Source organism: Acanthochromis polyacanthus, chromosome 14, assembly GCF_021347895.1.
Source record: "Acanthochromis polyacanthus isolate Apoly-LR-REF ecotype Palm Island chromosome 14, KAUST_Apoly_ChrSc, whole genome shotgun sequence".
Taxonomy (NCBI): domain Eukaryota; kingdom Metazoa; phylum Chordata; class Actinopteri; family Pomacentridae; genus Acanthochromis; species Acanthochromis polyacanthus.
Window position 1 is genome coordinate 7,251,759 of NC_067126.1, and position 23,940 is coordinate 7,275,698.

Sequence of the window (23,940 nt, forward strand, 5' to 3'; positions counted from 1 at the left end):
TCTTTTTTTTAATTTTTGATAATATTTTAAACCTTCTTACATTATTTATTTGCTGTCTCACTAAACATGCTCAATTGATCGACTACAGGTGGTGTTTATACTGGGCCTGAAAAATCCAGTTTCACGCATTGTGCACCTGCAACCTGAAATAACCTGCAGAACAGAGTAAAGCTGGACTCATTTTTATCCTTTAGGCAATTCATGCTTCTAGTTTTGTCCTATTTTGCTTCCAGCTGCTCTTGCTTTTAGTTGAATTGTTTGTTTAATCTAAAATACAGTAATTATTTTACTAAATTTGCCGGTGGTCCGTGTATATTTTGGCAATTGGATTTTCCATTCTGAAACGGGTTTGAAAAACAAAAAAGGAGTGATTATTTGTTTTTCATTTTAATGATTTTATTTTCTTTTTATTGTAAATATAAAATGAAAATCAAAACATTTTTAAATTTTCATCAGCAAGTTATGTAATACTGTGAATAATAAATTTGCAGACAACAGTGCAATAATTATTCTTTATTCATGAGGATTGGATGTCTGTGAACACTAATTTGTTTGATATTGCAAAAAAGGACATTGTGATGTTGTAAAGAATAGTGTTGGAGATTAGCCCTTTAACTGATGTTCTCATATTTGTGAAATTTGTGATGGAACTGTTTCCTTGCAGAGGAAAAAGAGATGACAGTGTTATTAGAAAGTGCAACACTTTTTATTTTATTTATTTTTTTAATTTAATATTTTTATTTCTTCTTCTATTTCATTTTTAAGGTTTGGATATCCTTGAACACTTATTTGAGCAGAATATAGATTCTGATATTGTTGTGAAGAATAATGTTGGAGATGTGCACTCAAGTTGGAATAAATCCTCATTGTGAAGCAACCCTTACACTGAATTGGAAATATTTTAGAAAAACACACTGCATTACAAGACAAGGCTAGAATTACATGACTTTAATAGTAATAGGTCATGATCTAAAGTGGGCTGGTCTGAGGTATGAAAGTCCAGGGCTGAAAATGAGTCCCACTCTGGCCTTGGCCTGAGGATCGATCTTAATAACCCTGAATCCTAGAAATTCTGCTTACTTCAAGGAAGCGGATATCAATTTTAAGGACTAAAAAAATCTGATATTTATGTTTGTGCAGCCTTTCAGAAGAAGTGCTGTCACTTTCTCCACATCTGATTCTCAAAAAGAAACTGTTGAATCACAACTTTAAAGACGAACACAGCTGTTAATCTGCTGCTAGTTAAACACCAGAGGGTTCAAGGAAAATCTCTGCAAACGTTTTAGTACAAAAATCAGTTTATTTGTTGTGTACATTTGGCATAAATGTCCTGATCTGGCACAAGAAATAAAAAGTAAAAATGTGATGAATCTGCTGCAGAAAACACCTTGTACATTTACAGAAGAAAATAATAACCCGAGGACTTTAGAAAACAAAAAAACAATGACAGTGCAGCAAAGAGAGGAGAAATACTTCATTATTAGTTCTTTTTAAAGATGCACTTGATGACTAATGGCTAAAAAACAATAAAATTCTTAATTTTTAAAGGCGATAAAAAGCCTGAAACTGACAGAAGATCAGAAAAAAAGGTCAACACAGTCATATAATACTGTTTCCTTTTTTAAAATTCATTTATTTATGTTCTTTAAGGCCTTTTTCTGCCTTCTGTCAGTTTTTATGTACTTCCACAATCTAGAACCAGAAACTTATTTATTGATTAAGATGAAAATTAGTTACTGATGAGCTTTTAGTCCTGAAAAAAATATAAATTTTAAGGCAGAAATCCCACTGGGTGGATGCTTAAGACTTCACCAAGCACAATTTAAGACCTTCTTCTTATCATGATGCATTAAATTGCTTTTAATATGAAGGTTTCTTCCCCTAATCCTGCCAAAAACCACCTGAGTTCATCAACATTTCAAGTTTTGGTAGCTTGAAAAGTACACTTTGTACAACAGAAATGTGGGAAGCGAGGAAGTTGTGGTTTTAAATGAATGTCAGCCAAAATTGCTCCCAATCAGAATCTATCCTCAAAGCAGAGATGCAGGAGAAGATCCCTGAAAAGAAAAACAACACAGCCGAAGCGTTACCTGAAGGTTTTTTCCACGATCCAGTTAGGGATGCCAAAGTGCACAACATTGACACCCCCAAGGATCGAATGGACAAGGAGTGGGAAGAGTTTCAAAAGGAGATACGACAGGTGAAGATAAAATCAGAGGTCATTGTGGCAGTGAGAGAGGAGGAAGGGCGCCTTGAACGTCAGATTGACCAGACTGATGAACAGATTGAGTGTTACAAGAGAGTAGAACTGCTGAGAGATAAGCGGGATGTGGTGAAAAGCAATCCTCTTTAAATCCCCGTCAGCCAGCACAACTTCATCGCTTCCCACATTTCTGCATAATGAGCTACCAAAACTTGAAATACTGACAAATTCAGCAATATTTCACATCTTTAGACCGTCTCTCTATTGTTCATCTCCTCGTCTTCGTCTCACATTCTGGTCTTCAGGCTCTCTTCATGCCTCGGGCCATGAGGCAGGCGAACACTGTCATCACCATCTTGGGTTTGACCTCCACCAGGTCCTCGGGCAGCGCGTAAACTCTGGCGCCGATCTTCCTGGCCATGGAGATGGCGTACCTGAGGAGAACAAAGCAGCACGGCTCAGTTTCAGCTAAAATTCTGCCGAAAATCGTGTTTTAGTCGGGGGTTTCAAAACATACGGACGAATTTGCAAAGTGAAAAAATTACAGAGAAGACATTAGCTGCTAATTGTACATTTTAAATCATTTCTAGAAACTGACAAGTTGTTTTGATCATGAAGTAAAATACAGTCGTCCTTCACCCTGACGCAGATTCTTAAACTGTATACAGGAGGTCCTCGGTTTACGGCGTCCTCAACCTACGGCGTTTTGTTGTTACGTGGAACTAGTTGACGAGTGGAGTGGATGAATACATCATCACGTGGCGCTATAAGACAGCTTTGTTTACATTCGTCGGTTGTACACCACCTTAGATTGTGCTACATTCACTGATTTTTTGCCCTTCTAAAGCTTGTTTTATGCGTCCGCGAGGTCAAATTACGTCATTTTAGCAGCCATGCCCTCACAAACGGTCCTTCTCGAGCGGGAAATTTTCACATCACGCACCTCCACATCTTTCTAAATACAGGAAACCTGGCAGAAGAACAAGAGCTCCTCGCAGCAGAAGTTCAGAAATACAGACATTTATATGATTCATCACACAGAGATCACCGTGGTAACCGGGCTATGAGCTATTCATGGTGTGGAATTAAAACTGCCAGCTGAAATGTAGCTATTCAGTACAATGCCATGTTGTAAGTGGTGTAAACAATGGCAAACTTCTTCTGCTCTGTTTTAGTTTTAGAGTAGACCAGGTAGACATGTGTTTGGATGCACTGCCCCCTGCAGTTTGGGAGCAGACGCTGCATGGACTATAAAGTCTCACGTTTTCTACTGCAGATTTCCAAACGTCTCATTTCCACGCGGCTCGTTCATGCGGAAAACAAAACCCAGCCTTAAAGGACATTATTAGATCAAGTTGTAAAAACATGTTCTGTTATCTTCCTGTAAAATAACTCAAACATGAATGAACATCGTTGGTATTCAAGACTTCTATGAAGAACTGATGGATATCGTGATGCAGCTAACAGCTTTGTTTACATTTTGCCGGAGTTCTGACTTGCGGCGAAAATCAACTTACGTAGGAACGGAACTCAGACGTAAGTCAAAGATCTCCTGTATATCCAGATACCTGCAGCTAAATGTCTTCTACCTTCATAGATGAACTGATGTGTAAGTTGTAATGTGTAAATGATGAACTGAGGTGTAATATTGTTGAAACTGAACTTATTTTTCTTAGGAAATTTCAGGTTGTTCATAATTTTTTTTATAAGAACACGGTTCTTTAAATGTTAAATGTACTTTTTTGCACTAACACAAAAGGAAATATTTGGAGTTTGGTTATTTATAAGTTATTATGTTCTGACTGTACTGATCATTTGAGATCTAGTTGTGCTGAATGTGGAACCTGAACTAAGATGAGCTCCACATCTCTGGTTTCAGTAATTGTAGGTGGTTATGTTCCCCTGTGAAGAGTAAAGCATAAAAGACAAATCTGCATAAAACCCTTGTTTGCGTACTTTGCGTTGTTGAGCTTCTCCTCGTCCGTCAGGTCTTCTGTCTTCAGCAGGTCGTATCTGATGGATCCGGGCTGGATGGCGTCGATCAGGTCCAGAACCGGCATGCTGCTGCTGATGGAGCCGTCCTACAAACAACAAAACACACAAAACCTGATGTTGTTGCACATTTTTAAGGAGTAAACGATCATTAAACAGCCACATCTAGACACCGTTAATCAGCAGTAATTTAGTGATCAAACCAGATGAGCAGCTCTCACTGACTGCAGCTTCAGGAGGAAGGAGCTGTCACTGTGACATGTTTGTTTCTAAAGGACGTAACTGTGACTACTAGCAGCAGCAGAGATGTTCTACTGGCTGAGAAACTAAAGCTGTCTCTAAATTCAGAGGCTGCATCTGAAGGTTGAATGTGTTGCAGCGATACAACAAAAGCCGTCCTGTTTCATCAAGACTCCTTCAAATACGGCTAACGAAAGCATCCCTCTACGTATGATCAATTTTAAAAGTTTGCTGTTTGTGCAGCAGAGTCTCTTTCTGGACCGATTCTTGTTCATGGATTTGTTACCTTGAAGCTGGAGATGGTGGGTTTTCCAGCCTGAGTCAGCGCGTCGTTGACCCAGGACACGATGGTGTCGTCGGTGACTTTCTGACCGTCGCCGAGGTCCTCCAGGATGTTCAGGGTGTATCTGAGAGGACGGACAGCATTTAGTACGGAGACAACTTCAGGAATAACACAGAGCTGAAAGACTAAAGCTGCATCTGACCTACTGAGGGAACCAAACTCCACTCAATTATCAGCCACTTTCATTCACAGATCTGACTACAAATCCATGAAAACTGCTTTAAATTACATCCAAACCAACAAACTGCTCTGATTGGTGGATTTTTTTTCTACTACTTTGAGCTTTTTAGGAACTCAAAAGCCTTAAAACATCAAAAATATCACAGGAACACTTACTGAAAGAGTAAAATTTCAGTTTTTTGTTTTGGATGACATACTAAACTATGATGTTTTTGGTCAGATTTTGGACCTCTCAAAACTAAATTTAATTAAGAATCTCTAACAATATATAATTAATCAGTTAATGTAAGGTGATAGATGGATTAACTGATTTAAAAACACCTAAAATCTTGACTTTCTGGTTGTTGTTAGTCAAAGAAATCAGTGTTCTGCACCTCCAAACTAACAACAAACAAGACTCAACACTTCTGATTTACATTTGAAGGTGTTTTGTATTTAAAGGAGCTGAATTTGTTACATTTGAAGACATTTTAAACTGCTTATTTTGTCCTCCAAACCCAGTTTTCTGAAGCCTTCCTACCTCCTCATGAGCTGCCAGAGCAGAGCGAGGGTGAGCGTTCGATTCCCAGCGTTCAGATCTTGACCTGCGATGCCCACCAGAGAGAACTTGGCCTTTTCTTTGCCCAGCTCCACAGCGTAGTTACAGTTCTCCAGCTGCAAAACAGTTCAGAGTTTAGCTTCGTTAACACCAGAGAAACGACAAACCACACATTTAGAAGCAGTTAGAACACTGATCCTGTGATATTAGTAGCAAATCAGCATTTCAGGGATTAAGGGTTGTTGTTTTGGTGTTGTTATTTTCTACTTTCTACAGGGTTTTTGATTTCTTTTAGAGTTATGGAGGCTGTGCTAGATGCTAGAAAGTAATTGGAGCATTTTGGGTGCAAATTTTGTTGTATTTGTTAAATTTTTCCATTTTCCCGACACATTTTTTTGCCTTTTTGCTAGTTTTGAATAATGGAGGCTGCGTTAGACATTAAATATTAATGTTTGGAGGATTTTGGGTGCCAATTTTGCTGTTTTTTTGAAAGGTTTTTACGTGTTCCCATATTTTTCCTCCCTTTTTGCTACTTTAGAACCACGGAGGCTGCGTTAGACACTATAAATTAAAATTTGGAGCATTTTGGGTGGAACTTTTGTTGTTTTTTGCAAAGTTTTCTGTTTTCTCTTCATTTTTTCTGCCTCTTTGCTGCTACAGAATTACATAGACTGCGTTAGAAATAATTAAGGAAAGTTTGGAGGATTTTAGGTGCAAATTTTGGTGTTTTTCTTTCAAGTTTTTTGTCCACATTTTTTAATGCCTATTTCCTGCTTATAAATCATGCATTAGACACTATAAATGAAAATTGGGAGCATTTTGGGTGCAAATGTTTGCAAGACTAGGTTTTTTTTTCTATTTTTTTCTGCCTTTTTGCTACTTTAGAAATATAGAGGCTGTGTGGAAATGAAACAATGAAGATATGGAGCATTGTTTTTGCAAATGTTGTTTATATCGGGTATTTCTCCACATTTTTTCTGCCTTTTTGCTAAATAAGAATCATGAAGGCTGTGCTGGACACTATAAATGGAAGATTGGAGCATTTTGGGAGCAAATTTTGTTGTTTTTTTTGTAAGATTTTTTGTTTTCTCTGCACTTTTCCTGCCTTTTTGCTGCTTTAGAATTATGTTACTGAATCTTCAGTTCATCTTTTTGATCTGTTGTGAAACTAATTGTACTTTCAGGATTGTAAAAACATATTAGTTTTATAAGAGGCTGATTTAAATTTATAAAAATGTAAAGTAATGCTCAGATATTCATGAAAAGCAAAAAAAATACATTGCAGATGAATTAGCAATGACTGACTTTTTGTTTATATCAGTTGGAGTTAATTTTGATGACTTATTAATGTTACTAAATTTAAAATTAAAGCTTTAATATGTCATAACTGCAGCTGAAAATGTTAATAAGTCGTTTATAAATTCATTTTCAAACTGTTAATGTAGAGGGAAGCTAGAAAAAGAGAACAACTCTTAAATAACTCATGTCTGTAACACATTTTAAATGATGTATTAATAATGATTAAAGTGATTAATTACACTTTATAAACACACAGTCTCATCACAAAGTGCTACAAACACCAGAGAAATGGTTAAATGTTGTATATTTGCATTTTTTCGTCAGTTTTTAATGTTTTCCCCTAATTATCTGCCGTGGTGAGCTGAGTTTTACTGAACCTTCTTCATGTTGCTGCCCAGTTTGGAGTACGGAGGTTTGTTGACTCGGTCCCAGTCCACCGGAACCTTGATCTTCTCGTACAGCTGGAAGATGACCAGAGCATCATCGATGTCTCTGCAACACACAAACACTCACAATATTCATCTGTCTACATTTAGACATCCAGAATTAGATGCTGACATGCTCTATGTCAGAGTCTGGATTTTCTCTTAAAAAATGGGTTACTGACACAAAAATGCTCTAAAGTCAGAGTTAAACCGCAGAAAGAAGTGACAAACTGGAGCAAACACACATTTTCCTGTAAAACAAAGTTGCTTTAGAGAAATTATTAAATACAAAATAATACAAAAGGCTTCACTGACCGACTAATAATTAATAAACGTTCAAACTTAGGGAGAAACACCCGCTTCAGTAACAGTGTCTGTCAGCAGGATTATGAGCAAAAACTACAGAAATTTTAAGAAACTTGGTGATATAAAACAGTGGATCATTGTCCTGATAAAAACAGTGAAATAGGGCCTTCTAGTGTACAAGAAAACCATTAAAGAATCATTTACGGTGTTCAAATGATGATAAATGATTGATATGTTGATTTTATTATAAATATAAATAGTAATTAGACAGAAATAGCTGATTTTTCTAATCTACAGACTGTAAATAATAAACAGAAGCTTGTAGTTAAATCCTACATTAAGACCTGTTTGCATAAAAACAGTATTAGCTGGGCAGCTCTCGTCATTATATCATAGGAATTATATAGTAAGGGGGCTGCTCAGCGGCGTGGTGGTTAGCACTTTTGCCTTGCAGCAAGAAGATCCCTGGTTCGAATCCCGGGGTGGGCCTGGGATCTTTCTGCATGGAGTTTGCATGTTCTCCCTGTGCATGCGTGGGTTTTCTCCGGGTACTCCGGCTTCCTCCCACAGTCCAAAAATATGCTGAGGTTAATTGATTACTCTAAACTGTCCGTAGGCGTGAATGTGAGTGTGATTGTTTGTCTGTATATGTAGCCCTGTGACAGACTGGTGACCTGTCCAGGGTGTCCCCTGCCTTCACCCGAGTCAGCTGAGATAGACTCCAGCACCCCCCATGACCCTAGTGAGGATAAAGCGGTATATAGAGAATGGATGGATATATAGTAAGGTTGGAGCATTTTGGGGGCAAATTGTGTTATTTTTTGGATTTTTGTAGTTTTCCCTACATCTTTATTCAGCCTCTTTGCTACTTGAGAATTATGGAAGCCTCATTACACTATAAATGAGAATATGAAGAATACTAGGTGTGAATTTTGTTGTTTTTTTCAGTTTTTTTGGTTTCTCCACATTTTTTCTGCCTTTTTGCTACTTTACAAATATGGAGGCTGCATTAGAACTAATTAACGGAAGTCTGGAGTATTGTGGGTGCAAATGTTGCTGTTTCTTGCAAGTTTTTTTAGTTTCTCCACATCTATTTTCTGCATCTTTGCCATTTTAGTATTTTGAAAGCTGTGTTAGATACTAGAAATGAAAGCCTGGAGCATTTTGGGTGCAAATTTTGTTATTTTTTGCAAGGTTTTTATGTTTTCTCCACATCTTTTTTCTGCCTTTTTGCTGCTTAAGAATTATGGAGGCTGTGTTAGACACTATATATAAAAGTTTGGAACAATTTGGGTGCACATTTTGTTAGTTTTTGCAAGATTGTCTTGTTTTCTCTACATTTAGCGGCATTAGATACTATAAATGGAAGCATGGAGCGTTTTGTGGGGAAAGTTTTGTTGGTTTTTGCAAGAATTTGAGTTTTCTTTCAATTTTTTCAGCCTTGTTGCTACTTTAGAATTATGGAAGCTGCATTAGAAATAACTAATGAAAGTTTGGAACATTTTGGGTACAAATTCTGTTGTTTTTTTTTTACAAGTTATTTGTTTTCTCCACATATTTGTTCTGCCTATTTCCTACTTTAGAATCATGGAGGCTGCATTAGACACTATAAACTAAAGTTTGGGGCCTTTTGGGTGCAAATTTGGGAGCATTTTGTCACTAGAATGGACTAGAGACTCATTTACAGAAAACTCAAATTCCTTATAAATCTCAAAGTATGGTTTGATGGATGGCAGTAAAGCACTACTAGTCCTGTAGAACAGTTTAACTTTAAATTATGCAGATGCGACACGGTAACTGCAGATTTGAGCTATTTTGTGGCTTCTATCAGCCTAGAAAGACACATAATGAAACACTGAAGCCTTTCTATCCGTTTTTTAGTCCAAATGTTTTTTTTCTTTAAATTACTGCTTCTGTAGTTACTGCTCTCTACCTGCAGAGGTCAGTATGAGCAGTAGAGTTTCTTACGCATAGAGGTGGTTGACTCGAGGGTTGACTCCCAGAGAGTTCATCCAGTTCCTGAAGGTTCTCTCCTCCCTGGTTTCACCTGCAGACAAACATCAGAGATTCAACTAAAGCGACATGAAGGTCGGAGGAGAACCTGCAGCTCAGACCCACAATCTGACCTTCGATGGAGCTCCAGTCGATGTCCTGGTTCTCCGGCTTCTTCAGAGCCGGATACTTGTTGAACAGGTTGGCAACGAAGGCCAGGTTGAGCTTGGGGTTGCCGCGGACGACGTCTGCCGGCATGACGAACTGCCTGCAGCCGAGCCGGTCGGCCTGATCCAGCATGCACTCGGCTCGCTTCAGGTCCTCTTTCTCCTGCAGAGACGGACCAAAACAGACTTCAGAGTTTATCTCAGCTCACAAAACCTCTTTTAACTCTATTTTTCTACAAACTTTTAGAGAAAAAACACCAAACTATCTATAACTGTATCGATAGAAGTATAAAAAAACATAGCTTTTCTGATACTTGTTGAAATTATTTATCCACCAGCTTGACTTCAGACAAAAATCACCAAATCATGAAACGTAATTGTAGAAAAACTCAGCTGGTGTTGTACTGATTTGTCCTAAGAAATTATCTGGTTCAGTTTTCTTTAATTCCAGCTTCCCACATGTGAATATTTTGCTGCTTTTCTTTGTTTTAAGTGACACTAAAGTGAAAATTTTCACATTTGTTTCATTTTCTACCATATTTATGAGGTAAATTATATAATAATAATTATGTGTGTATATATATATATATATATACACACACACACACACATATATATATATACACACGTGGACAAAATTGTTGGTACCCCTCAGTTAAAGAAGGAAAAACCCACAATTCTCACTGAAATCACTTGAAACTCACAAAAGTAACAATAAATAAAAATTTATTGAAAATTAAATAATCAAAATCAGCCATCACTTTTGAATTGTTGATTAACATAATTATTTAAAAAAACAAACTAATGAAATAGGGCTGGACAAAAATGATGGTACCCATAACTTAATATTTTGTTGCACAACCTTTTGAGGCAATCACTGCAATTAAACGATTTCTGTATTTGTCAATGAGCGTTCTGCAGCTGTCAACAGGTATTTTGGCCCACTCCTCATGAGCAAACAGCTCCAGTTGTCTCAGGTTTGATGGGTGTCTTCTCCAAATGGCATGTTTCAGCTCCTTCCACATATGTTCAATGGGATTCAGATCTGGGCTCATAGAAGGCCACTTTAGAATAGTCCAACGCTTTTCTCTCAGCCATTCTTGGCTGTTTTTGGCTGTGTGTTTTGGATCGTTGTCCTGTTGGAAGACCCATGACCTGCGACTGAGACCAAGCTTTCTGACACTAGGCAGCACATTTCTCTCCAGAATGCCTTGATAGTCTTCAGATTTCATCGTACCTTGCACACTTTCAAGACACCCTGTGCCAGATGCAGCAAAGCAGCCCCAAAACATTACTGAGCCTCCTCCATGTTTCACCGTAGGGACAGTGTTCTTTTCTTCGTATGCTTGGTTTTTGAGTCTATGAACATAGAGTTGATGTGCCTTACCAAAAAGCTCCAGTTTGGTCTCATCTGTCCAAAGGACATTCTCCCAGAAGCTTTGTGGCTTGTCAACATGCATTTTTGCAAATTCCAGTCTGGCTTTTTTATGAGTTTTTTTCAGCAGTGGTGTCCTCCTTGGTCGTCTCCCATGAAGTCCACTTTGGCTCAAACAACGACGAATGGTGCGATCTGACACTGATGTACCTTGGCCTTGGAGTTCACCTTTAATTTCTTTGGAGGTTGCTCTGGGCTCTTTGGATACAATTCCAACGATCCGTCTCTTCAATTTGTCATCAATTTTCCTCTTGCGGCCACGTCCAGGGAGGTTGGCTACTGTCCCGTGGGTCTTGAACTTCTGAATAATATGAGCCACTGTTGTCACAGGAACTTCAAGCTGTTTAGAGATGGTCTTATAGCCTTTACCTTTAAGATGTTTGTCTATCATTTTTTTTCGGATGTCCTGGGACAATTCTCTCCTTCGCTTTCTGTTGTCCATGTTCAGTGTGGTACACACCTTTTCACCAAACAGCAGGGTGACTACTTGTCTCCCTTTAAATAAGCAGACTGACTGATTATGAGTTTGGAAACACCTGTGATGTCAATTAAATGACACACCTGAGTTAATCATGTCACTCTGGTCAAATAGTTTTCAATCTTTTATAGAGGTACCATCATTTTTGTCCAGGCCTGTTTCATTAGTTTGTTTTTTTAAATAATTATGCTAATCAACAATTCAAAAGTGATGGCTGTTTTTGATTATTTAATTTTCAATAAATTTTTATTTATTGTTACTTTTGTGAGTTTCAAGTGATTTCAGTGAGAATTGTGGGTTTTTCCTTCTTTAACTGAGGGGTACCAACAATTTTGTCCACGTGTGTATATATATATATATATATATTTTTTTTTTTTACAAAGAATTGAGAGAAACAGTGAAAACAGTCTGCAGATTAACCAATATTTAAACCGTCCTGTTGCCTTCATTTAAGGGCACCAAAAGATATCGTTTCCTTTTTTCTGAAAATTTGCAAAACTTTCAGGAAGAAAATTCAATGAAGTCCTTAAAAATTTTCCTTCAAAGCTTTATTTTTAAAAAATTCCCCAAATTTGGCAAGAAAATTCTTGTAAATATTTTTAAAAAATGAGTAAAAATATAAAAGAAATCCTAAAAATATCTAAAGTGAGTCCATATAAATCAGTAAAACTTCTAATATTTTCTTTAAGAACATTCACATAAAAATCAACCAAAATCCAGAGAATTGTCCTGTATGTTGGTTGATTTTTACGTGAATGGTCTTAAAGAAACATTTTTAACATTTTTTTTTCCACCAAAAAATGTTCAAAGATTCCCTAAAAATGTTGAAAATGTGGACATCAGAAGTTTCACTGTGAAAATATATTTTTTTTCCCACATTTTCAAACTTTAAAACAGGTCAATTTTGACCCGCAGGACGAAACGACGGTTAAATAAATGTTATTTCAGCTCTATTTTAGAGGCACATTCACACATTTATTTAATCAAAATCAGAGTCAGTTTAAATTTATGTCAAAAAAACTCAAACCTGATGGGTTTAAAACGACATCTGGTCCATCTATGAATAATGTAAGTTAAATTATCGTTTGTATTTTCAGCCACAAACACTCATCAGATCATTTAATAGACTGAAATGATCGAAGGAGAATTTTCTGCATCTGTTCTCTTAAACCGTGCGGTTCTTTCTCACCCTGATTCCTGACATGTCGATGGCGATGGGGGGGATTCCCTCCTCGTCTCCTTTGGGTGCCACCTGGTTCAGGATGCTGTAGTACGCCTTGGAGTCCTGCAGCGAACAGTTTGGATGTTAAATGCACCACAGACAGGAAAAAACACTGGCAGCACACAGATTTACAACTCACACGAAAACATGAAGCAAAACTACACACTTTAAAGCCTTCTGTCCATAAGAGCTCAAACATTTAAAGAAATCAGAATCAATGTAAAGAAAGCGTCTAAAAATAAAAACTACAATCTTTGTGACGTTTTCTGGTGAAGCTGAGATCTTTTTGAAGCACTTTTACTACAATGTTTTGTCTAAAATATATTTAGTGGAGAAAATCATCAGAATATTTTGATTTGGAATTCTATATGAACCAGGCATCCATTTTTAACCAATTACAGCTTCTAAGCTACAAAAGAAATGATTATTGACTCTCAATTACACAAAAAATGTAAAACAGATCAATGTCAGAATGTTGCATAAAATATTTAGCAAATGTCAAAAAATGCTTTCAAATTGCATATAAAACAAGACACATTTTTATTGGAGTTTTTTTCAGAAACAAACTTTAATCTTTTAACCCTTACGACCGGTTACCATCTGAGACTTTTCCTCTCATTTTGCCAAAAATATTTAACCAGAAAAATTGAATGACAAATGGAAAGTGTGACTACAAGAGGGGCCGAGCAGCATTTGATGCTGAATAAAAATATTCCACACTAGTTTTTGCATTAAAACTAAAGTTAAAGACAAGACAGAAACATCAGACCTGTGGAAAACTGTAACCTTCCTCATATTATTACACAAAGCTAATAAAATCCATCATATATTCTTCTTTCTTTTTCACTATTTGAGCTCTGAAAGTTGTCTTGTTGTGATCTGGATACAAACCCGTCACCACCTGCACCACAAACATGTACATTTTGTTATTTTTTGCAGTGTTTATTTGTTTGAATTAATAAAAAATGTTGGAGGGCAGAGATCATTTGTAGCAGTTACAGCTGCACAAAACACTTCATGGAAGTTCTGTAAGTTTGGACGTAAACAGAAAGTTAGCCGGCGTATTATTAGTGGACAGAAATTAGATTCATTATTTTCTCTTGTTGGTTAAAATTGGTGTCTTTATGTAGGGAGGGTGAGAGAGTTGGGTGTTTTTTATTTTTATTCCTATTTCTAATTGTATTTATTTATTGTCTTCTTTCTTTTTAATTGCTTGTGAAGCACTTTGTGTTGTTCTTACATTAAAAGTGCAATAAAAATAAAGTTTGAGTTTAAAATGTGTGCTGCATTTAGATTCAAACGTCACACAGAGATGACTCCACTCTGATGTTTATTATTTGTATTTGAGTCTAACCTTGATGTCGGAGCTGAAGTTGTTGATTTTCCCGCAGCCGGCCTCCTCCAGGTGATAGTTGGCCCAACGCAGCAGCAGCTCCTCGGGGGAAAGCTTCATCAGATCCTCCAGACTCTCGCCGTCACGCAGCAGAGCGATCAGAGCTACAAAACAACACATTTGAAAACATCACAAAAACATTTTTTCCAGTAGCAGCGGCAGGCTCTCTAACCTGGTGTCTGGATGCTAATCCGACGTGTCAAAGAGTAGATACTGATCAAGATAGTTATCTGTAGTACTAAAGCAAACACCGTAGTACTCGTGAGTACCTGACACAACGTAAGACTGCTGTGAAGGTGGAGACATGTGACGCTGGTGTATTTGTGACGATTAAAACAAAAAGAAGAGTAATTTGAAGCCCCCCGCTGCTGAATCCCAGCCGCCGCTCCTAAATGAATGTAGAGGAAACCCTGATATATTTACTTTTTTTGTAGTACATTTTTGCACATTGTTTTCCACACATCTTCAGAGTTTCAGTGTATTTGGCACTTCTGCAAATAGATTCTGTGCTCAAGTGTTTTCTGTTCAGCACATGATGTGTCCTTATAATGTGACTGTAGCTGTTACAACAACATCACTCCCTGCAAAGGATCAGTGAAGTATGAAGCTACTGTAACCTGCAGAAACTTTGAATCCAGTTAAAATCAGAACAACCAAAGCAACATCCAGCAGTCAGAATGTGGTGCAGTTGTAGATGATCCAGAGAAGTACTTACATGCAGATATATATTTACTTTGGTTTATTTGTTTTCATTTATTTGAATTTGAAAACAACAGAAACATGAGAAAATATCACAGAACTAAGGCACAAAACGACAAAATAAAATGAAATAAAAGAAATAAAATGAGACAAATGACACAAAACAAAAGGAGACAAAAAATGTCATTAAAAACTTACAAAGCAACAAAAAAGTCAACAAAAACAAATGAGACAAAAATGACAACAAAAGAAACAAAATGACAAAAATAGTCAAACTACACAAGCAAGACAAAAAAAAACACCAAACGACAAAAACGATAGACGAACAAGAAAATAAAGCAAAACACAAAACAACAAAAAACAAAAACGAGACAACAAGGAAACACAAAGCCACAAAACATGAAACAAGAGAAACGGGTGAAAGATAAGAGGTAAAAGGTCAAAGAAGGTGGAGAAACGAGGTAGAAGGAAGGGACATAAAGGCAGAGGCAAAGCCACAGCGTTCATCACATGAACATCAGTAGCTCTGCTTTCTGTCACTGACACACTCGCTTAGTGGAACCAGCTACAGACGCCTTTCTCCTCCCTCTTCTCTTCTTTCTTTCCTTTTCCATCTTTTGCAGCTCTTTCTTCTCTTCTTTTTCTATTTCTTTCTTTCTTCTTTTTCTTTCAGTTTCTTCTCTTTCTTTTCCATTTTCTCCTCCTCGGTCTTCCTCCAGAACAAACTGAACAAACCTCTCTTTTTACTCTTTTGACTCAGAAGTTGTTGAAGCTCCTGGTTTTCCTGCTCCAGGACTTTTCTCTCTTCCTCCAATGTCTTTTTCTCTTCCAGCAGGTTGCTCCATTTCTCCTCCAGTATCTTTTTGCTGGTATCTGCTTGCTCTTTCTGCTGCTGGAGTTCAGTACTGCAGGCCTCCATGTTTTCAGTCTTCTCCTGGAGAACTTTGTGCTGTAACTCCATTTCTTTAGCAGCCTCTTGGAGGTCCTGGTTTCTTGTCTCTGCTTGATTCCTTTGCTCCTGGAGGTCTTTGTTTGTTTTGTCCAGCTCGCTGATATCTTGGAGACATCTGTACTCTTTCTCCATTTCTTCGTTGGCATTTTCGAGGCATTTGGTTTTTTTCTGCCAACTCTCTGTTACGCTCCTTAAGAGACTTGTGTGTTGTTTCCATGTCGCTGTTACTGTCCTGAAGGCGTCGGCTCGTTTGCTCGAGTTCTCTGTAGGCCTTTAGGACACGTTTGCTGGCTACGACCAATTCTATGTTGCTCTCCTGCAGGTGTTTGTTGGCTGCCTCCAGTTCCTTGTTGCTCTCCTGCAGGTGTTTGTTGGCTGCCTCCAGTTCTTTGTAGGCCTGCAGAAGTTCCTCCTGACTCTTTAACTTCTTGCCGTCGCTGTGGACTTGACTGAGGAGTTGAGCGTTTTCCTGTTGAAGCTGGCTCATGTGTTTCTCCATCTCCTCAATTTTGTCCTCCAGCTTGTAGATGCGGTCCTGGAAGTGACCCAACCATCTCCCTTTCTCATCAGGATCACGCCTATTTTTGTGGTGGCCACCACGGTGAGGTGGATTTGAAAACCCACCACGGCCTCTTGCATTGTTGCTCTGTGCCATTTCACAGTGAAACAAATAAAATCCACAATAGACACAACAGAACACTGAAGGGATTCTTGCTGCGTGCTGCAAATCGTCGGTCTAGACACTCGTTCAAAGTAAATCTCTCACCAGTTGGTCGGATACCAGGACTAACTGACCTTCACTGTGGACTCTATCACAGTGGTCCCCAAACTACGGCCCGCAGGCCGAATACGAGGAAAGACCACAAGACCTTTGAGACACTGCTCATAGGAGTCATTTAAGTCAGAGATTCTGCTCTGACAACTAAGCTGAACTTTTACCTGTAAAGATTGTGCACGGCACAACAGAAAATTAATGTTCCACGGACTTTTTTTTCTGTGAAGAACCCAGAGAGGGTTCTTTTGTTATTTATTTCACACATAGTGTTATTTCCTGACTTTTTTTTCTGTGAAGAACCTAGAGGGTAATTTGGTTATTATTTATTTCATAAATAGTGTTATTTATGTCATTAATAGTGTTATTATTTATTTCCTGACTTTTTTCTATGAAGATCCCAGAAAGGGTTATTAATATTTGGTTATGTGTGGCTTTCTGGAGAACAATGTTTACGTTTAAGCATCCCTGTGATCGTCACACTTTCTGTTACAAACTGACCCCGGCCCCCCACCAGAGAAGGGAAAAGTGATGTGGCCCTCACAGGAAAAAGTTTGGGGACCCCTGCTCTATCAGACGGTTCCAGAATCCTCCTTGTTCTTTGGAATGGGCGGAACCCTGTTGCCAGGCAACTTGATCAGAGGAACATTTAAAAAGTGACAGTTGGAGAGTCTTGGAGGGCCATGAGAGGAATGCAGTGAGCAAAATGTCCGTGTTTATTCACACATTTCTCAGTTTCTTAATTTCTGACACACCAGTAACACTGATGAACACTCCAGCCCTGTAGGTGGCGGTAATGAACCTAAAGTCTGTTTTCCAGCCACAAAGAAGATACACAGGAGTGACGTCATCGCACAAGAAAGTTTGGTGAACAGAGAAGGAAGACAAGACCGCGTTGAGCTTGTTGGACGGAAACGTTTTCTTTTAAAATCTGTCTGTGTTGGATTTTGTTGCATTTTTTGTAGAATATCTCTTGATGTGTGTGGAATGAGAAGGAAGAAGTGCTGAAGTTGAACACACACCTTCGTTCCTGCTGAGCTCGATGTCGGCGAACAGCCCGATCTTGATGACCTGCCACAGCAGACCCAGGACCAGGTGCTGCCTGCCCTCCTTCAGGTCCTCTGCTCCAATGTTCACCACGTGGCAGCCGATGGCCGACGCAGAGTTCAGAGCCAAGTTCAGGTTCTCCTGTTGGACGAGACGCCAAGAAACAGAGTCAGACTGACGACTATACATGGAGTAAATGCTGATAAAGATCAAACTAGAGTAAAGTTGCAGCTGATGATTATTTACATCAGAGGTGTCAAACTCATCTTAGCTCAGGATCCACATTCAGCCCAATTCCATCTCAAAGGAACAGTAAAATCACAGCATAATGACCTATAAATAACAATAACTGCAAATGTTTCCCTTTGTTTTTGTGCATTCTGAAATATTCCCATTTAATGAACAATCTTTTTATAAAACATCATAATCAACCTGAAATTTCTTAAGAAAAATAGTTCAATCTCAACAATATTATGCCTCAGTTTATCATTTACACATTAAAACTTACAGATCAGTTTATCTACAAAGACACAAAACATTCAATCGCAGGTATCAGGAACTGAACAATATAGTATTTTACTTTATTTTTATTAAAAAAAAACAAACTAGATTCTAGAAATTAGAAACTAGAAATTATGTAACATTTCTAGCTTTACTACTTCACAGTATGTACACTACTTTACTTTGCTGTATGTTTGACAGCCCTGATTCCATTGTTGATTAGTCTGTCGATTTTTTTTTTTTTTTTAAAGTCTGTAAATGGAGAACAATGTCCAAGAAGACATCCTAAACAATGATGTTTTGTCCACAATCCCAAGATATTCAGTTAAGTGTCATAGAGAACAGAGAAACTAGCAAATATTCACATTTAAGAAGCTGGAATTATGGAATTTAGATGATAGTTTATGAGAATATCTGGCACTAAATTGATTAGTTCACAGCTGATTAATTGTTGCAGCTCTGCTATAAAACACCACAAATCTATCAGATAATAATGATGTTTTAGACAGTCTGTTCTTTAAAAAAAATCCTCAAATCAACAATCAAAGTCGTAGATTAATTCAACAGTTGTTAATCATGGGACTACTAGTAGTAGCTCAGACTCACCTGGATGGTGAACGGTGTGAGCTTCTTCTTGTTGATGGTTCTCTCGTCGATGGTGTCGGGGACAGACAGGTTGATCATTTTACTGATGAGAACAAGAAAAACAAATCCAGGATCATCACTTAAAACACATCTACAGAATAAAACACAACCTGAGAACAACATGTTATCTGCTCTCTATAATTTCCACATTCACTAGATAAACATCTTGTCCCTCAGTGGATGAATCCTGCTGATGCTCTGACACACATGAGGTGAACATTTTCAGTGATTTGTCTCAACAGCTCTCTCCAGAGGTTAAAGCAGGAAGTACCAGAGGATGATTCCGTCTCCCATGGCGGTGAACAGGTCGTTGCCGTTGGGATCCATCGGCAGAACATGTTTACAGTCTTCGTCCTTCTCCAGAGCTTTATTGATCCAGTTCACGAAGGCCACCTTCTCCTCCTCTGCAGACAAAACAAATCCAGAATCAGGTGACAGAGAGCAGCTGGAGGACCGTCGACTGTTTCCCTTCTTCCTGCTTCTAGCGTCTAAAAAACTAAACTCTGTAGCATGCAGGTGTAAATAACTTGACATGAAACAACCAATTATCGTTAAAAATGTGTTCTTCAGATTAATAATATCGCATCACACCTTGTTCTTCTTTACAATAACTATATAAATAATCAGACATTCATTTATTTAGGACTTCATTTTCTCCTCAGCTGAAGCTACAGAAAACATTTTACAGTCTGTGAATATTTTATACAGGATTCTCTTATAAAAAAACAACTGTTATTTTTATGCAAGTGGAAATACCCTATTTATCTTGGCTGAAATAAATTTAACAATATCATTTAGCACCATTCATTCATTGCAAAGTGTCGTTTACGCTCTTCTCATATTAATCCATGTTGTTTGTACTTTTTCCATCAAATTTATTGAGACACTTTCACCACAAACTGATTTGTCAGACTGAAAATTCATGCTAACTTTTCCATGAACTCAATATTTTGTCCATTTTCTAGTCTCTAAAATGCCTATTTTATATCTACAAATATTCATTTGCACGTTCTGCCACTTGTACATTCTGGTGATGTTTTATATTTTGTTTTTTATCTTATTTGCCTTTAATTAATTTAATTGTATTTTACCTTTACTTTATACCTTACTATTCTGTGCTCTCATAAAGTTTACCTCTTTATTGAATATCCAGCTGCTGTAACAACTTCATTTCTCTACGGGGATTAATAAATCTAAATATAAAATTGATGTAGCAGCACGATTCCTTATCTCAATCATAATAATAATAATAAGAGATTCTTTCAGAAAAAAAAGTTCTGAGACTGTTCTTGCTCAAAAACATACAACATTTGATCAGCAGCTGTCATAGTTAGGAAATCTGCATTACAAATGTTTTTGTGACCACAGGTAGGCACACATTGGAGATTTCTTCATGGAGCTCAAATCAGAATGGAGAAAAAAAAAAATCATTTTGTGTTCATGTAGACGATCATCACGCGTGGTTTAAGGTGGGTCTGCAGCGAACACCAAGGGGAGAAACTGCAGTGGAAGAGCTGCAGTTTACAAAAACAGGATAAGGCACCAGGATTCTGGCTGTTTTCCACAATATTTATGTGGTTGTAGAAAGAAAATTAATCCCTAAAAGTGGGTCTGTAACATCACAAGACACCTGAGGGAGAACATTCAGCACAACAGCCTGAACTGTGGGTGCTTCAGTAGAAGTTTTTTGGCTCTACTGACCAGATTTAGCTCCCTGTGACTTCTTCCTCTCTCCAAAAATTGCATTTAAGTTTTAGTGTCACTATATTGATGCAGTTCAGGAGATTCAGGTTCAAACATGTTTACATAATTGGATTTTCATGTGGCGTTACAAGCGTTGCAGGAGTGCTGGAAGCAGTGTACGGCTGAAATAGTGAATAGCAGCAAAATTTAAGTCAATACAGTTCATGATTTTTACAGGAACAGTCTGTGAACTTTATTATCACACCTCGTACAAGACTACACATGTGCGTGTTTAAAGACGTCGACTTCTTGAATTTCCTTTCCTGTGGCTTCATTTACCCTGGCAGATTTTTAACATTTGGCATAAAACGAGAATTTGTTTTTAGTTCCCTAAATGCTTAGTTTGTTTATAAAAAAAGAATATAAATGTATGTGGAAGAACCCCACTGCAGGTGTGAAATGCTCTAAGATGATTCTGATTCATTCTAATTTTGATTCTGCAGCAGTGTTTTGCTACTTGTTTCTGACTGAGCTGTAAACATGCACACATATTGTTTCTTTTTAGTCAGTTCATGTGTATAAAAACCTGAGTAGGAGTGCTGGGTTCCAGACTGCTCCGAGGTTCCTGCCACGTTACAGATTCCCTCCTTCTTATTGATCGCTTTCCTGAAGGTCTTTGCCACCTCGGTGCTCTTCAGCCCATGGACGATCTGATGGTGGGTGCAAAAAATAAACAGGATAATCTGTACAAGTTCTAACAGCAACACTATCAACTCTTCAGTCTTTACATTGAAAGTGAGTGGAAAATGCTAGACGCTCTGAGGGACTTTTGACTTGTTAACTCACATTAGCAAACTCATCGAAGGTGAGGTTGTCGCTGGTCTGGGTCAACTCCTGGACAATCTCTCGGATTCTGTAGCCCGGCAGCGGCAGGTTGGCGGCCTTGAAGAGGTCATTGAGCTCTTGTTTGCTGATAAATCCGTTGTTGTCCACATCTGGGAACAAACGGAGGGGTCAGAGGTCACAGAGGGGAATCACATAACATCACTTTAACATTTTCATAGTGGATAAGACCATTTTCTAACAGGATGGTAGTGTGCTTTTGAGAATGTGACTTTTTTGTTGGAACTCATGATTATTTATAGTGTTTAATTGTATGAAACTTAAAATAATTTGTGTTGATAATCCATAAACATACAAAGACAGAAACAATTAGCCGTGGGTTGCTGACGTACAGTCATCAGTTTAAATCAATACAGTTCGTTCCAGTTAATGAAATATTTGTTGTACCAAGAACATGTTTCAGGGTTCTCGTAACGGGCCATTACGCTGTCTAACGGGCCGTTACGCTGTCGTAACAGGCCGTTATGCTGTCAGTTACCCTAATTTCAACATAACGCGAAAGCGCTGCGCCGCGCTCTTGAATCGTACTGTGCAGCACTTAGAACCCATTCTCTTCTATCAGACAATTTCCACTGCACGCGCTGCGGAGCGCCAGCGCCAGTCCCTGAAGCGCCGGTGCGTGCCACGGCGCTGGAGATTTGCTTCGGGTCTATTTTCTGTGCCGCCACTTCGTAACGTCACTGTCGTTGAGAAAGCACCAGACAGGAAGTTAAACCAGAACTTTCAAAATAAAACACAATGCACGACCTCTCGGACGTAAATTTTTTCCTATATGTTGTTATTACGACACCTCCAGAGGCACGAGCATCAGGTTAACAGGGTCCCAGACACAACACGACGCCATAGACGAAGAGAAGCTGATCACTGAGGTGGAAAAGTACAATATCATTTATGATCCAAAACATCCGTTTTACAAGGATACTGGCTGAAAGGACAAGGCGTGGACTGAAATTTCAACCGTTGTGGGAGTGGACGGTGAGTTAACTACTCTATATTGATTCTTTTTAATGAGTTTAACCTTTAAGTACTTGGTAATAGCAAACGGTATTCATGTCATTCACACGAGAGCCTCTCCGAGGAGCAGCCCTCCCCCTCCGCGCTGCGCTTCCAGTGTACTTTGACTTTCAGAGCAAGACGGCGGTGCTTCGCTAGGCTGTGCGGCGCTTTCGCGTTATGTGGAAATTGGAGGTAAAAGATTACGCTGTGATTAGGGCTGCTACACTGTTATTTTGACAAATAACGCCATGTGCGTTTGTTTTTATCGACTGGGTGCCTATCTAGGTTATTTATGTCTCCCCACCTCAGCCCTACTTTCCTGTCGATTGATCCGTTTCCGTCTAAAATTAAGAGTCGCTTCCAATCTCGGGGTTACAATTAGCATGTCTCGGTTGTTTCCATGATGCCATGTATGGTGAATAGTGACCTAAATCACGAGCATTTGGAGCATCTGCGTGACGCTCACTGGCTGACATCTGGCCTGGCCACTTGCGAGATTTAATGAAGGCTATTGTGCGTGCGCGTGCGCGTGCGGGTGGACCTGCAGTTAAGCTGTAAAAAAATCCTGGTGAGAACCCTGCGTTTCATTTTCATGTGGAACATCGAGTTTTATTACATAAAAACTATTATTACAGTCATTATGGAGCGACTTGCCCGTTATTGATAAATCAGTGGCCAATAAGACATCAGCTAACAGTGAAAATTATGTTTTCTCACCACGTCTTGTTAGACCAACAGTCAGAAACCCAAAGAGATTTGGTTTAGATGCTGTCTTTTAGTAAAGTTGGTCATTGTTGCATTTCAAAAAATGACTATAGAGGTTACTGATTGATTAACTGTTAATTAACCAATGGATAAACTACTGCAGTTCCAATAAAAAGCAGTAATATGGCATTACAACTAAACAGGCGAATATGGTCATCTCAATGAAGAATATCTTGATCTAGCATGAAAAGAATTATATTACAAGAATAAAATGTTTTCATTAGACACTGGTCATGATTCAAACCAAGTGGAAGGTGAAGCACTTCCCAGAATTGTCTCTGAGGTGTGGCCACTCCCTCTTTTTCTGAAGAAAAAAACCTTGTTGAATAATAATGCTTGAATGTGAATCCGAAACTCCAGTCGATAGTTGTCTCAAAAACAATTTAATATCAGCTCTCTGTTCAGCTAAACATCATTTATTTCACCAACAGTGTAACATCAGAATGAATAGTCCCTTGCTAGTCCGTTCTGCATCAACAACACAGGAGGAAATGATACCACTGCTGCTTCTCTTACCAATCTTGGCGAAAGCTTCTCTAAGTTCCTCCAGCTCCTCCGGGGAGATCGGCGTGGCGGCCATGTTGGGAACCTGAATCAGCAGTAGAATCTGAAACTGACACAATAAAAGACACAAAAACCATGACTAAAAAAAGTCAAAGCCGGAGCCGAATCAGAGAAAGGAGGAACCTTCAGAGATGGCGTCAATGTAATTTAATGTAAACTGCCAAAACTTGCCAGTTCTGCCAGAGAACAACTTCCTGCTT

At 38.4% G+C, this 23,940-nt stretch overlaps 1 protein-coding gene across 1 annotated transcript in view; it reads right to left on the bottom strand.

The window, feature by feature from the left end:
- Positions 1 to 1,280: 1,280 nt before the first annotated feature.
- Positions 1,281 to 23,940, bottom strand: part of lcp1 (lymphocyte cytosolic protein 1 (L-plastin)) — a 37,148-nt gene continuing 14,488 nt past the window's right edge. The window contains exons 4-18 of the mRNA XM_022206461.2: positions 23,693 to 23,789; positions 21,359 to 21,507; positions 21,099 to 21,222; positions 19,101 to 19,233; positions 18,791 to 18,872; positions 17,659 to 17,824; positions 14,175 to 14,317; positions 12,788 to 12,883; positions 9,653 to 9,848; positions 9,495 to 9,573; positions 7,173 to 7,287; positions 5,479 to 5,612; positions 4,722 to 4,842; positions 4,160 to 4,284; positions 1,281 to 2,637 (exon numbers count right to left, since the gene is read on the bottom strand). Of these exons, the coding sequence (XP_022062153.2) occupies positions 2,505 to 2,637; positions 4,160 to 4,284; positions 4,722 to 4,842; positions 5,479 to 5,612; positions 7,173 to 7,287; positions 9,495 to 9,573; positions 9,653 to 9,848; positions 12,788 to 12,883; positions 14,175 to 14,317; positions 17,659 to 17,824; positions 18,791 to 18,872; positions 19,101 to 19,233; positions 21,099 to 21,222; positions 21,359 to 21,507; positions 23,693 to 23,756 (1,860 nt within the window). The 5' untranslated portion in view covers positions 23,757 to 23,789 and the 3' untranslated portion in view covers positions 1,281 to 2,504. The remainder of the gene's footprint in view (positions 2,638 to 4,159; positions 4,285 to 4,721; positions 4,843 to 5,478; positions 5,613 to 7,172; positions 7,288 to 9,494; positions 9,574 to 9,652; positions 9,849 to 12,787; positions 12,884 to 14,174; positions 14,318 to 17,658; positions 17,825 to 18,790; positions 18,873 to 19,100; positions 19,234 to 21,098; positions 21,223 to 21,358; positions 21,508 to 23,692; positions 23,790 to 23,940) is intronic.